This window comes from Anthonomus grandis, chromosome 4, assembly GCF_022605725.1.
Source record: "Anthonomus grandis grandis chromosome 4, icAntGran1.3, whole genome shotgun sequence".
Taxonomy (NCBI): domain Eukaryota; kingdom Metazoa; phylum Arthropoda; class Insecta; order Coleoptera; family Curculionidae; genus Anthonomus; species Anthonomus grandis.
The window spans coordinates 31,460,514-31,476,825 of record NC_065549.1 but is presented as its reverse complement, the minus strand read 5'-3'; the positions used below and the strand labels follow the sequence as shown (position 1 = coordinate 31,476,825).

Sequence of the window (16,312 nt, the reverse complement as noted above, 5' to 3'; positions counted from 1 at the left end):
AGATGGTTTTTTCTACTTATTTTCGAAACGGGTGAATATAAAAATTTAAAATTTTGGTATTCTCCCAATTTTGATATGCTGAATTTAGTTGTCATTTCATAATTTTCATTATTTAATCAGGTGCGTATCATTTAGGGGGTGAGCCTAAAAAAATACCTAAAAAAAATTGTGTGCAAAGTTTTTGTTTTTTTTTCTTTAAATTTTAAAAATTTGAAGCTTTTTACGTAAAAAAGTACCTCTTGGTCAATAACTCTACGAGTTACCATTTTCGAGAAAAACGCATTTAAAAATAACGCTGCATAGTATTATTTTCACTACCAATTTTTATGAAAACTTAGTAGCTTAGGCTTTGGAAAAAATTGACACACTGCATAATGACATTAACATTTGTTGTAATTGATTAGTTGTCATTTTGCATTCAAATTGTTAATATCTTTTTAACTATGGAAGATTTTTCGACCCGTGAAAAAGTAGATATTTATTTTATGTATGGGTTTTGCAATGGAAACGCACATGCCGCTGCACGAGAGTATCGGCGGAGGTTTCCTGCAAAAAGGCTTCCACATTGGAAAGTTTTTGTTAGAATTCATAGAAATTTACTTGAATATGGATCCTTCGAACGTGCTCGAGGGCAAGGAAGACCAATTGCAAATGATGGTTATGGAGAAGTACTGAATTTAATTGAAGAAAACCCTTAAATATCATTGAGAACCTTAGAAGAGATTACCAATATCCCAAAGTCAAATGTAAGTAAAATTAAATATGATAAATAAATAATTAAGTACCTAATTTGTTATCCAAAAAATTAAATTTAAAGTACTTATAACTGAAAATTGAGATTGGTGTAAATAGTGTTGTTATTAATTATTATCGTCGGATCGCATTAAATTCATTTCAAAATACTCTAATTACTATTATTATTATTATTATTTACTTTATTTACTTGGATAAGTCTTATCACAAACATCAAACACCCCAAAACATATCCTTTTGACGACTAACTGGAATGTTTAGTGGCTTACTAAGGTTTAGGCTTATTTCCTATACAATTTAAAATATTTAAAAATAATTTCAGATTGGAAGAATGACTAAGATGTTAGAATACCAGCCTTTCCATTATAAAAAGGTTCAGGAGTTAGAAGAAGAAGATTTTCCAGCTCCAGTAGACTTTTGTCATTGATTTTAAATTGATTGATTTGATTGATTTTAAATCACCCAAATCTTCCTCAAAAAATTTTGTGGTCAGATGAGGCAACTTTTTCTAGGAGTAAGGGCTTTAACAGCCGTAATACTCATTTTTGGAGCATCGAGAATCCGAGAGTAGTTCGACGAACTAACTTTCAGCATAGATTTTCCTTTAACGTATGGGCGGATTTGATAGGAGATAAATTGATCGTCCTTATTTAAATTTTCTTCAAAACAATCTCAGAGATTTACTGGACAATGTTCCCATAGAAACTCGGCTGGAAATAATTTTTCAGCACGATGGGGCACCAACTCACTACAGTCGACAGGTGAGAAACTGGCTGGACAATAATTTTACAGGCAGATGGATAGGCCGAGGTGGTCCAATAAACTGGCCTGCACGATCGCCCGACTTTAATCCTCTGGATTATTTTCTTTGGGGTAATATGTGCAATATTATTTATGCCACCGAAATTGATACTCCAGAAGAGCTTCAGAGGCGAATTCTCGCAGCTGCAGGCCAAGAGAAAACCTATTTGAAATTCTTAGATCGACCCAAAACATTCAAAAAAGATCCAGGTTATGCATTCAGGAAAACGGAAACTTTTGCCTCAGATAAATTAGTATTTTTATCTGTTTGCAATTTTATTTGTCAATTTACTTTTGAAGCGTGCTATTGAGTTTTAATAAAAATTGTTATTATTGATACTATGCAGCGTTATTTTCAAATGCGTTTTTCTCGAAAATGGTAATTCCTAGCGTTATTGACCAAGAGGTACTTTTTTACGTAAAAAGCTTTAAATTTTTAAAATTTAAAGAAACAAAAACAAAAACTTTGCAAACAATTTTTTTTTAAGTATTTTTTTAGGTTCACCCCCTAAATGATACGCACCTGACTAAATAATGAAAATTATGAAATGACAACTAATTTCAGCATATCAAAATTGGGAGAATACCAAAATTTAAAATTTTTATATTTACCCGTTTCGAAAATAAGTGGAAAAAACCATCTTCAGGTGCCCCCTTTAAAAGGGGCGTAGCTCCCTTGGGGGGCGTTTGCCGATATATGTTTATAGGAAAAAGTGAGGTTATTTTTAACCAAAGAATACATGGTTCGCGTTTCGTCCACTAATTTTGGGACACCCTGTATTGCATGTGTTAAAAATACCTAAACTTTTTTGTATCCCTGTATAATAAAGTTCTAGTAAAAAATTATAATTATCCAATCTTTTTTTGTACAAAAAGTATTGTTAGTAAATGTCGGCCTGAGAATCCGTTTATTAGATATCTTAATTTTAAAATCTAGGTACTTCTTTTTAAACAAATTGGCTGACCTCGGGCAGCAGTACCTTTTTACGTACCGTCAAAGTGACAAATTTGAGACCTTTTGACGCTCTAAACAAACTTCTTAATTACTCCTAAAATTAATCTACATTTTTTTAATTACATATTTATATTTGGTGTTTTTTCTTACAACTCATAAAACCATAATGGCTTATAGACCGAGAAATGTACCCTTTTCCGAAATGGCAGATATGGTTTTGATATTTGATAAGTTTTAAATATTATTGTAAACAGTAAATATCTTAGCCAACTGTCAACTAGGAAAATGCGCCTCCAATGCTAGTTCAGCCGCTAGACGCTATGCCTAGACATTACCAAACCGATTTCATCCCAAAAGAAAATATTTTTTTAATTTGATTAACCGGCTAAGGGAGACTGGAAGTTTCAGCGAAAGACGGAAGTTAAACCAGGGCAAGAGGAAGAAATTTTAAGAATTGTCGAAGAATCACCAAACATTAGTACTAGGGTTTTGGCTGAACGGGTGGGAAATATTGGGAAAACCGAGACACATAATATTTTATGGACTCAACAACTTTACCCATTTCTTCTTCAAAAAGTACAGAGTCTTTTACCCGACGATCCCGAGGCAAGACTTGCTTTTTGTAGATGATTATGTGAAATGAATAATAGAAATGTGGATTTTATAAGGGCGCTTCTGTTTACTGACGAAGCCTTGTTGCATGACAGATATCCATAACGCACACATATGGGCTGAAGAGAATCTTAGGGCCATAGTTGAGTCACATCATTAAGTAAATTTTAAAGTCAATGTGTGGGCAGATATTGTAGATAACTTCCTTTTAGGACCTGCCATTTTACCAGGCAATTTGATTGTTGAATCATTTCTGTTGTTTCTACAAGAAATACTGCCTACAAGAAATAATTTGCTTCTAAATTTAAGGCAAAATCTTTGGTTTTAACTCGACGGTGCTCCCGCTCATTTTGCTATAAATGTTACATCAATTGTTCGCTCAGTTGATTGGTCGGGGTCGAGATCCTCCTGTTCCGTGGCCACCCCGTTCGCCCGACTTTACACCTTTGGATTTTTCAGTCTGGGGATGTATGAAAGACTTTGTGTATATCGTTCCGATTTTAAACGAGGATCATTTAAGGGAAAGAATCATTGCAGCTGGAGAGCATATCAGGTTGAAACTAAATTTTTTTCAAAGCCTTAGATTTTCTTTAATAAAGAGGACTCGTTTGTGTATACAAATGAATGGAGGTCACATAGAACAAATAATTTAGGGTCATTATTCTATGATTTTTATTATAATAAATAATTTAGCATTCATTTAGAAAAATTTATGTACCTTTATTTTGTTAACTTATTAAAATGTATTTAGATTTTAAAATTAAGATATGTAATAAACGGATTCTCAGGCCGACATTTACTAAGAATACTTTTTTTACAAGAAAAGATTGGATAATTAGAATTTTTTACTAGAACTTTATTATACAGGGATACAAAAAAGTTTTGGTAATTTTAACACATGCAATATATCGCACGTGGCCCCTCTGCAAGGTATAGCGAATCCGTGAACAGATTTCAATTTTTCGTTCCAAAAAAACCCCTCACACCAAATTTTAATTTAATATCTTATGAAACACGAATTACTTCAAAAAAACGATTTTTGATTTCTCATTTTGACGCCCTGTATATTGAATACCGAGCGCCCAATTCAAAAATGGCATAACAAAAGTTGCATTATTTTGGTCCACTTTATATGTGGCCGGCGGATTGGCCTCCTTTTTTCCGGACACCCTGTAGAATATAAATAAATATATCAAATAATTTACCTTCTTTTCTTTTGATGTTTTATCCAAACTTTTTAACGGGATACTTCCGCCATACATCAAATTATTTTCAAGGTAGCTTATAAGCGTCAATGCTTTGTCAGGGCGCCTTAAGCATAGTTGAAGCTCTATGGCTAATAGACTGGCTTGTTTAGCAAGGTTTTCCTCTATAAAATCATTTATTACGTATAGCGAAACTAATTCTTAACATTTAAAACTTACCCATAGGCTCAATAAATTTATAAACTCTATCCATAATCCTTTGTGCTGATGTATACTGTTTTTCATGAAATAAAATTACTGCTTGGTTAAATTGAGCTATACAATAATCTATTTCTTCCAACTTGTCAACTTTTATCTTAAACTAAAAATTAAATTTCTTCTATTATAAGTTAAACATCCTGGTAAAATCAATATTTCCAAGCCCAAGAGTAAAAATAGTAAATTGTTAACCCAGAAAAAAAAATGAAAAAAACTCGCTTATATAGAGATATAAGCGAGCTTATATAAAAGATTGCTTATATAATTTAGCAAAGCCGTCTATCCGTCGCGCGGTCGTGTTAGTGTCGTTCTGGCTAGCATAAGAGAAGGTTTGATGTGCGTTTTTGCAAATTTTCCGCATTTATAGTGTGCTAATTACTGATTTTTTTTAAGTTCACAATATGGCGTTAAAAAAGTAAGTATAATTTTTATAGTTTTGATAATTAAATTGTTCTGCTGCAAAGAATTTATTGTGAATTTTTTAAGAATTTAAGTGATGAGATAATGATCAGGATAAAAATATTGAGGAAATCTTCGCAATCGATTCGTAACCAGGAACCTCAGGCCATTCTATCGTAAACGATAACTCTCCTGAATTATCTGATGGTAATGAAGCGACGATAGCGATAATATACCTTTAGCTCGCTCGCTTTAGCTTGGGTTACAGCTAATAAAAACAGAACGAATTTAGAAAGAAGCTGGATAAAAAAGGAATTGAATAACTCCTTCCCACAATTTGTTTCTCCGAAAGAGCCTGGCGCAAACGTCGACATATTTCCAGATGCTGTTGCGTGCTTTGAATCATTTTTTGATATGGAAATATGTAATTATTTAGTACAAATGTTTAATTTGTATGCCAGACAAAAAGGCAATCATAATTTTAGTATTGATGCAGGAGAACTAAAATGCTTTATTGGTATTTTATATTTATCCGGGCATTTACAAGTTCCAAGATGGCGTATGCTTTGGGAGGTGGATACTGATACATACAATCCATTAGTAGCAAACGCAATACGAAGAAATCGGTTTGAATTGTTAAAAAACATTTCATAATAATGATTTAGAATAAGACAATAAATGTGCGAAGTTGCAACCACTTTTCAACATGTTGAATGACCAATTTTTGTCTTAAGCTCCACTTAACGAAAAACTGTCTATTGATTAAAGTATGGTACCATATTTTGGAAGGCATGGAGAGAAGCAGTACATAAAAGGTAAACCTATTAGGTGCGGCTATAAAATATGGTCCTTGTGTGAAAAATCTGGGTACCTAATACAATTTAATCCCTATCAAGGTAAACAAGCAAATAGGCGCTACATGGACCTAGGATTGGGAGGATCTGTAGTGATGACCCTTTTGGAGAATCTCCCAAAAAATGTCCCATTTAAAATTTAGGGCGACAGATATTTTTCCTCCCTAAAATTAGTCAATTCGCTCCAGAAGATCGGAGTAGGATATACCGGTACAATCAACGGGAATAGATTAGAGAATTGTCCTTTGCGCAATAAAATGCAAGAAAAAAAGGGTACAAGAGGCAGCTTTGATTATTCTACAGACGCTAATTCTCAAATAACAGTTACCTCATGGATGATAACCGTCCTGTTCTAATTGTAAGTAGTTGCGATCTGGTGAATGCTGTTGGTCAAGTTAGTCGGTGGATTTCCAGTGAGAAAAAAAAATGCCTGGTTCCTCAGCCTTTTGTAGTCGGGCAATACAATAAATATATGGGTGGAGTGGACCGAATGTATCAAAATATACACAACTATAGAATTGGGGTTCGTTCCAAGAAATGGTGGTGGAGTCTTTTCGCATTTTGCTTGGACTCATGCATGCATAACGCCTGGCAGTATTACAGACTCCAACCAAATGGCAAAAAAATGGATTTTTTAAAAGTTTCGAAAAGAAGTGGTGCAGGTATATTTAAGAATCCTATTTCAACTGCAGGACGCCCTAAAACATCAAAGCCGTTAGAGGCTCGGAACCATAATCAAATTAGGTACGATGGTTTGAATCACTGGATTATTCCAGCCACAAAACAGAATAGGTGCGCCCTATGTCACAAAAACTCGACTAAGATGGGTGAGAAATGTAACCTCAATTTACATGAGGCTTGTTTTAAAGACTATCATGTGTCCACTTAAAAATTATTTTATGATTTTTTAAATTAAACTTGACTTTTGTTCATAAAAATTAAAGTTTGTTTTAAGGCACCCATGTGTTCCCAGTGTTTCAAAAATGGAACATCAATTTAAAAAATAAAAAAAAAAATATTTAGAAACAAAAAAACAAATTTTCACAGAAGAATATAATTAGTTAATTTGATTTTTTTCTAAAAATATAATTTTCAAAAGTTTTGCAAAACTCGGGCATAACAGGGAATTTTAATTTATTTAAATTTGGGGAAAAAAGAGGTTAAGGAGTGAAAAAAATTTCGGAAAGTTTTTAGGTAATTTAAAACCTTATAGATTCGAATGTGTTTGCTCAGAACTAGTGTGTATTTTATATATTTTTTTATGTTTGTAATGTTTGCCAATAGATTTTTAGTACATGAAATTGGACATATGTGTTACAATATGCAACAATGTCCTATTTTTTTATATAGGTATGTGATTTTTTTACTAAATATAATTAAAAATATTATTGTAAGGTTTTAGATTTGACTGAGCTTGGATGACACAATTAGAATTTAGTGAAATATAAAACCATTATTCTGTAGAAACAAAATACTAGTTTGATTATGATTTGATGCACCTTATTATAGGTTTGTTCTCACTGCAAATTTCTTACAAGTTTGAAACTGTTTCCAAACCATTCTTGATGCGCATGTGTAAAATATTACAACTTCTGATCGATTTGAAACCATCTGTGCGAACATCAAATACGGGTTTATTATGTTATTGAGTCAAGAAGAAAAATAACCTCACTTTTTTATCCCAGTGGGAAATGGGAAAATAAATAAAACATAAACAAAACAAAAATTATACTACAACCTTGAAATAGCTGTATATTATTAATAGAGTTGAAGATTGTGTGATTATTTGCTACTTCAAGACTTACTCTAAAATGCTCAAGAAATTCTATTATTCTATTAAAGAAAGAAAGAAAATGTGCTATATTACGTAAGACAACAAAATCTTGTGTACAAGCATCCTAAAAACTAAAAAATTCCAAATTCACTTTAAATTTCAAATTTCAAACAAACATAACATCTAAATAACTTTACCATAAAATTTACACACATTACCAAAATTAATCATAACAAAACAGATTGAGAAAAAAAAAGCATCTTTTTGATAAATTTCATTAAAAAATAAGTGAAGCTGTCAATAAAACAGAATTTAGAAGAAAAAAATTAAATTATTTAACAGGAAACAAAACTAAACCACTAAAATGATGTCAGAGCACAGGTTAAAAGGTATCATTAAAAAAATCGTCAAGGCTATAATATGCCCTGGATAATAAAAGTGATTTTAATTCCTTTTTGAATCTCTTAACTTCTAAAATTTGTCTGATACATAGAGGAACATGGTTGTAAATTTTTTTGCTAAGGTATATAAGTGAGTTCTTGGTGAGGGAGGATGTAGGGATTGGTAAGGGAAAATCGTTAACATGGCGAGTCATATGACCAGTGTTAGAGGGAGGTTTAGGACATTTATGAATAAGAGTAGCTGTTTCTAAGATAAAAAGAGAAAAAAGAGTTAGGATTTTTTGAGATATAAAGACAGGTTTACAAGAATCTCTTAACCCAGCGGAACATAGGTATCTAACTGCCTTTTTTTGAATCACAAAAATTATGTTTAATAATCCCTTGTTGCTTAAACCCCAAAAAGGCAAGCCATAACGAAGGTGGGACTCAATAAGAGAAAAGTACACTGAACGTGCAACTACCCCTCCCAGCTCATGCCCCGCCATTCTTACTGCAAAGCATCCAGAGGATAATTTTGATGCAAGATTTAGGATATGATCTTCGAAGCGAAGGCGACCATCAATGGTAATACCAAGGAACTTACAGCTTTCTTTGTTTTGCAAGGGGGAGTTTTCACTAAACATAAGGGCCTGAACGTCACACTTAAATCCCATAATGAAGGTTTTGCCTACATTAAATACAAGCCTGTTTGCAGCACACCACTCCGATAAAATCTTAAGATCCTTAAAAACCTGGGCTCTAACATTATCAGAATCTCTATGATTCCATAAAATGGTGGTATCATCAGCAAACTGAACCACTTTGCCCTGCAGTTTTAATGAACCCAAATCATTTACATAGAGCAAAAATAATAGTGGTCCTAACACTGAACCCTGAGGTACTCCAGTTTTAAGGGATCTGGAATCGGATAAACATCCAGATACTGTAACTCTTTGGGTACGATTAGACAGATAGGATTCCAGCCATTGCAATGCCACACCTCTAAAGCCATAATTATTGAGCTTAGACAGCAGTATTCCATGACCTACCCAATCAAATGCCTTGGATAAATCGCAAAACACTGCCGCCGCGGACTCTCCAGAATTTAAGGACACATAGACACTCTCCAAAAAGCCGAAAACAGCGTCATGAGTCCCTTTTCCCGTTTGAAATCCAAACTGATTTGCAGATAAAATGCAATTATGTTGCAAAAAAGATAAAATTCTGATTTTTGCAAGTTTTTCAACTATCTTGGAGAGGGTAAATAATATAGAAATTGGACGGAAATTACAAGGCTCACTCACATCTCCACCCTTATAAAGAGGGATAACCACTGCCTTGTTCAAACATGCTGGAAAGATGCCATTATGAAAGGAATTGTTTATGGCAGAAGCTAAGGCATTCAATGCTGAGTCAGGCAAAAGGAGTAGTAATTTTGATGATATTCCATCAGCTCCAGCTGATTTATAGTTTTTTAAGCTTTTAATTGCATCTCTAACATCAGTAAGGCTAACAGGATAAAAGAAAAAAAAATTTTGAACTGACACTTGTTGAATATAATGCAAAGGATCAATATTAGTATTCACATCCTTGAGCAATAAATGAGGAATATTACAGTAATAATCATTTAAACTATTTGGTCTTACTTCTGGTTCTGAAACTTTCTTGTGAGAATGCCTGAAGTCATTTATAATTGACCAACATTCTCTCTGCCTATTTGAGGACATATTCAAGCGGTCACTATAATATTTAACCTTAGCTGCTTTTAACGTCTTTCTATATAGACTACGATATTTCTGATGATAAAGAATAATGTTTGCATTAGTTGTAAACTTGCACAGCTTAGCCAAAAAACGGAGGTTTTTAGCTGAAGTTCTGAGGCCTGCTGTGACCCATGGTTTTCTATTTTTCATTTTAAGCCTCTTTTTAGGAAAACACTGATTGATCTTGTCACATAGCACATGAAATAACAAAGTAAACGGGTCAGGAGCCATTTCAACTGCATTCCAATTAACGAAAGCTGCAGTAGAAGAAAAAGCATTAAAATTTGCTCTGCTGAAAATTCTTCCTATATAATGAGATGAAGGAAATACAGTGTTGCATGGAATCCTAGCGAGAATGGCTTCATGGTCAGAAATACCAGATGAGAGTACTCTACATGACACATCATTTAAATTTGTACACAAATAATCAATAGTAGTTGCAGATGAGGATGTTATACGTGTGGGTGAAAGAACATGCATCTTCAAGTCATAAGATTCCAATATACTTAAAAGGGATGTATGATATGATGGCAAGCTTACATCAGTGAAGTTAATATTAAAGTCATCAGCCAATATAACTATGGAGTGTAGAGACAATTGGGATAATAGAGAATCAAGTTTGTCCAGGAACATACCAATATCTCCTGTGGGTGGTCTATAAACACAAAGAACATATAAATTAAATCGCTTACAAAAACAAAGGGAGAATTCAAAAACCTTCTCCAACAGAAAGCAATCATACTTATTAATTTTACAGAAAAAAGCTTCAATTGTTTGTTTAACTAAAATAGCTGTTCCTCCATGTATGGAGTGTTGCCGACAAAAAATTGATATAGGAATATAATCAGATATTAAGAAACATTCATTAGGCTTTAACCAGTGCTCAGTTAGTAATACAATATCAGGAAAATCACATGAATCAAGTAAAAGATGAAGCTCGTCCATTTTATTTCTTAGAGACTGTATATTTAAAATAAAACTACTGAAACTTTTCGCATGCAAGTCCAGATTGATTACTTGGTTTTATTGTGGACACATTTTTTGATGAAATGCTACTTTTGAAATGTTTTAAAATATGGGTATACAGTAATGATGCCAAATCTGATCCAAAGTTGCTGGCATGATTAGACTCTAAAATTCTATTTAGATTAATATTATTTGCATGAAATATTCTATAGAGAGCCTTATTGCTATTATGAATTACATTATGGTTTGGATACATGTAAGGGCTTGTCATCACTAAACTATTGCTGTGTAAATGTATAAATTTTTTTTAAATATCGAATGATGAGCAAATACCATTTAACATTAAAATCAACATATCATTTTCTGTAAATTCCTTAACCATAGATGATGCAGTATAAATCAGTTCATTATTTGTACTTGGCTTCAGGAAAATTGGGAGACAGTTTCATAAAAATAGTTTTGACTTTTGGGCTTTATCCGTTCTACAATTAAATCTTCTTTAAAAGTTTGTGTCGAATCAGATTCTTCAGACAATTCAAAAGCACTTGTTTCCTTAATGTTTATTTTTAGACTAATCCAAAAATATAAAATACAGTTTTCAAAACGAATATCAAGAACTATACAAAATGACAAAAAAGAAATAACAATTTAGAGGTTATGTTCATATTCCGAAGATCGGCGTTGACTGGCTACACGAATTCTCTGACACTTTGCTTGAAATAAATCCGAAAACAAGTCTCACTATCAGATGGCGATCAGAAATTTGTGTAAGAACATCAAACTTTTGATTAGAAACCGATCAGAAGTTTCTGTGCGAACGCATTTTACTCTATTGCGCATGTGTATTTGTCGAAAACTTGTTTCTCACTGCTGTGAGAACAAACCTTATCTATGGTAGAAATGTATTTTTATACCATTTTGTGTCTTGGGCTTAAACAATATATTTTGTATTACCTGTGTGCATATTGAGGCAAGGTTTTTCTTAAATAGCTCTGTTTTTTTCAGATCACTTTTATAATACTCTACAACAGCTTTGTTGTGCAAAATTTTAAAGTTGGATGGGCGAGTAGCTTCTAATTTGTTGATGTTTTGTAGACAATTAGTATAGTTTTTCCTAAAATAGTATGGGTGAACTATATATGACAATTTATATTTTATTTTAATGAGTACAGTGAGTTGTAACGCATAAAATACAAAATCTTACTTTTTAAATTCAGCCAAAGCATTTACTGCCAAAGTTCTTTCAGCCTCAGTAATTATTTCCGGACTTTTTTCATCTCTGTCCTTGTCACCCATTGTAAATACGTATTTGTTCAGTATTCGCCAGCCTTAAAATCTGCCTTTAAGCCTTTTACTTATAAGAGAAGAACAGAAACATGAAGGAATAATAATGCAGTAAATAAACAAAAAAGTATATTTGTTTTATTAACCTTATTTTGTCATTTGTCAATTGAGGTTATGATTGTCGGTTATGTAAAGCCGGCCCCAGACGATGTGTGTATCTGGCGAACGTTCGGCATTCGCGGTATTTCGCGGAGCGTGTGGGAGGTCAAGTGCGTGTATCATTCGGCATTCGGCCGCTATCCGAACTGCTGTCGGTTTTAGGGTACGCATCAAAGGAGGTCGCGCTTATTCGAGTTAGCTCCCAGAAGGTGTGCTTAGCTACGCACACTTATTTGCCTATTTTGTCTTCAGTCAGAGTCGCGACAAGCTTAGCAGCGGCTGTTTTTGTATAATATTTTTGGTGAGTTGCCTTTTTAAGTTTACTTGAAAATTAAAATTAATATTATTTTTAATATTTATTGGTGTTATTTTTTTAAATTTTCATGGAATGGTCTAATGATTTGGTGAGTGAATTCTTGGATCTGTATGAATTATATCCCATAATATGGGACCCAAAATATCCAGACCACAAAAATAGGAACAAAGTTGGCGACGCCTGGGTGCAAATACATTCATCTTTTTCAAAGAAGGACCAAATAAGTGTCGCAAATCTAAAAAAGAAGAAAGATTCTTTAATGTCTATATTTAGAACCCTGCTTAACAAAGTTAAAGCAAGCAACAAATCTGGTGCTGGCACAAATGACATTTTTATAACAACCTGATTTTCATTTAAAAAAATGCAAAATTTTCTTCTACCAGTATACCAGATAGGAAGAACCCTAAATTCAGAGGTAAGTACATATAATTTTGTTTTTAAAATTTGTAAAAAAAATTTTTTTCTGTAATTTTTTCTGAAAAATTTTGTTTTTTTGTAAATATTTTTTTAACGTGTGTGTGTGTAGATTTGTGTATTATAGTGGTTTGAATTTTCGATATTTTGTAGAGAATTTTGGTTATTTTAGGAAGCAGCGAGCTGCTTCCTTAAATAACCATGAAAAAATAACCTAAAATAACCATATAGGCCGCAACCGCAGCCGCTTGCTCATCGTCACTATCCATATTTTTGTTTAAAAAAACCACTACTACTCCTCTCCGCTACTATTCTATAACTGAGGCCCTGTGGCCCCTGTGGCGAACGTTTGCCAACAAAGATGCGATGTGGAATATATCCCGAATGCCGCAGCGTGTGGGAGGGTAGCCGAAGCCGCAATACGAAGGTACATTCGCCGAATACACACATCGTCTGATGCCGGCTTAAAGTAAACGTTTATAAACACAGGCGTCGTAGTCCTGCTCATTTGCCGCTTTTCCGACATCTAATCCGCTCTCGTGATTGGTCACTTTTAGCATCTTAGAAAAGTACTTTAAAAAAAAACCTCACATCAGAATGAGTTGAAAATTGGTCAAAGTGTTTCTTATTCGATTCCGCACAGATCCACTATTTTGTTTTGTGATATTCGATCTGGTTATCTTAAAATTTAATAAACTGTAAATAAAATACCATCGGTAAAACTGACAACGACGTGAAAACGCCCGACCAAGATGCAAGCCAGCCTGAACAGCTGACGAGGGAAGCCAATAATAGCAAATCACAAAATGTAAATTGTAACGGATCGCCAAACAAAATAGTGAATCTGAGCGGAATCGAATAAGAAACACTTTGACCAATTTTCAACTCATTCTGATGTGAGGTTTTTTTTTTAAGTACTTTTCTAAGATGCTAAAAGTGACCAATCACGAGAGCGGATTAGACGTCGGAAAAGCGGCAAATGAGCAGGACTACGCCGCCTTTTAAAACCGATTCCAAGCGGTCTATCGGTAATTACCGATTGACATTTGATGTTTAGAAAACAGCTCCGGACGTGGGTAAAAAACGTATAAAAAGGTAAAAAACGTATTTTTAATTACTGTTCCAAATTGATGACTTATAAAGGGCTAATTGGTGACGTCACGTATCTCAAGTGGTTATAACTATAACCGCTTGGACGTGTTTGGTTAATACCATTTAGGAACGGTAATTACCGATAGACCGCTTGGAATCGGTTAAAGATATTGAAATGAAGTAAAGTGCGGGGAAGAATAAAAACAAACAAATTATTTCCTTTTTAAAGATGACACAAAATTTATTATGGCTAATAAGTTTTCTTTTTTGGTATTTATGTTTAAGAACTAATTACATATAATATTACTGGTGTCTGGGGTATTATTTAAAGACAAACAAAATGATGATAGCGACAGCTGACAAATTACGAAGTTACTTCAACCAAACACGTCCAAGCGGACATGATTGGTTATGTTATAAAGGGACTGTTCAAGGTGAACCAAGGGCTTAGCCGCGGTTAAAATCGATAGATCGCTTGGAATCGGTTTAAACAAATTTTAATAAAAGTATGACAAATAAAGATTATCATTATAAATTTCAGATTATATAGTATAAACTTGTGTGTTTTTGAAACCTAATAATTTTTCTGAATAATATAAAAATTTAGTTTTGAGAAACAGTGGACCAAATACGTTTAAATAAGGATGCTGATACGTTATCCATGTATTAAATAAGGAGGAAGTTATATCGCCTGATGCAGACCCACGAACTTAATGAATATACCTGGACTCTGGACTGCTAATGCATATGGCCCCCATACCCAAAAATGACCACTGCCTGGTGGACGCCATTTTTGTAGTGGTTGTGTCCTCTTGATGTTGGTCACTCTGAACATTTTCAGTGTTGCCAACAAAAAATATATTAAATAACGGTAATGAAAAAAAAATATATTAAAAAACGGAATTGAGGACGCTACGTTTGACGTATCAACTGACGTTTCACGAACTAAATTAATTTTTTTATTGATATTGTTTTTAAACCATCATTGGGATTCCAAAATCACGCACTAAAATTTTGATCACTGATTCCAAATAACCTTCTCAATTGTGAGTATAGCGGATTGCCTAGTTTTTGGCGATTTGTAAACGACAACGAGCTTCCTCCTTATTTAATACATGGATAATGCATCAGCATCCTTATTTAAACGTATTTGGTTCACTGTTTCTCAAAAGCGAATTATTGTAAATTTTCTGTCTGTGTTGTTTATCATAGAATAATATATAGAGTTAATTTTTACTATATAAACCTTTGCTAATTACAAACCTCATAAAATCATCTATATTATGATGTTTATAGATGGTTTAGATATGGTGGAAACTCTGTTAATAGAAGAAAAGTAGAAGTAGTAAAGTAAAAATAGAAAGAAAATAAAATGTTCTTAACTAAATTTGTTAAGTAAACACAAAAAAATTTAAATGAAGATCATCATTTTCATGGTATTAGGATTTATAAGATCCAAATTTATCAGAATATTAAAACAAATATTTTAAAGTATCATCTATCCCAAGTTAATTGAAACTTTGTCTCATTTTAGGTGAGGATTACTTTCTTTCATAAATTTTAAGGAAATTCTTAAAGAAATACAAGAAAACTACTCAGATCTAATACGGCATCTATCTTATTGCATATGTTCTTAACTAAACGTAACTTTTTATTTTATTGTTTTAAACATATAACCTGTCAAAAACTTAAATTGTTTTATTTCCCTACAATTGGCACACCTAAAATTTGTCAGAGTGACCAACATCGAAAGGACAAAGTCACGGAAAATGGCGGCCATTTAGCAGTGGTCATTTACTTTTCATTGAATTGGCAGTCCAGGTATATTTATAGGTTCGTGCGCAAACCATATACCTAAGCGTATAGTTTACAAATCGCCAAAAACTAGGCAATCCGCTGTACTCACAATTGACAATGTTAGTTAGAATCAATCATATCGAGTGATCGTGTCGAGATTTTGGAATCCCATTGATGGCTTAAAAACAATGTCAATAAAAAAAATTAATTTAGTTCGTGACAGGTCAAACGTCAGCGTTGTCAACTTCATTACCGTTATTTGATAAATTTTTTGTTGCCAACAATGAAAATGTTCAGAGTGACCAACATCAGAAGAACACAACTACTATAAAAATGACGGCCACCAGGCAGTGGTTATTTTTGGGTATAAGGGTCATAAGCATTAGCAGTCAAATATTTATTAAGTTCGAGCTGTCCAAGCGTTAGTCTTGTAAGAACCAACGGTTACTGTCAAAAATGTCTAATGACATCACGGTTAAGGCTATCGCTTAATGGGATGTTTTAATATTGCGGTCGATTGGTTATTTGTT

General features: G+C 33.2%; 1 protein-coding gene across 2 annotated transcripts in view; it reads right to left on the bottom strand.

Annotated features, from left to right (window-relative positions):
* The window catches only part of LOC126735318 (CCR4-NOT transcription complex subunit 10), a 68,324-nt gene extending 53,472 nt beyond the window's left edge, over nucleotides 1-14,852 (bottom strand). The window contains exons 1-4 of one of the 2 annotated variants that reach the window (XM_050439272.1): nucleotides 11,925-12,148; nucleotides 11,675-11,834; nucleotides 4,546-4,687; nucleotides 4,327-4,490 (exon numbers count right to left, since the gene is read on the bottom strand). In XM_050439272.1, coding sequence (XP_050295229.1) covers nucleotides 4,327-4,490; nucleotides 4,546-4,687; nucleotides 11,675-11,834; nucleotides 11,925-12,016 — 558 coding nt within the window. In that variant the 5' untranslated portion in view covers nucleotides 12,017-12,148. Of the gene's footprint in view, nucleotides 1-4,326; nucleotides 4,491-4,545; nucleotides 4,688-11,674; nucleotides 11,835-11,924; nucleotides 12,149-14,708 lie in introns of those variants that run through there. The other variant, XM_050439273.1, reaches the window with a different exon arrangement.
* Nucleotides 14,853-16,312: the final 1,460 nt, after the last annotated feature.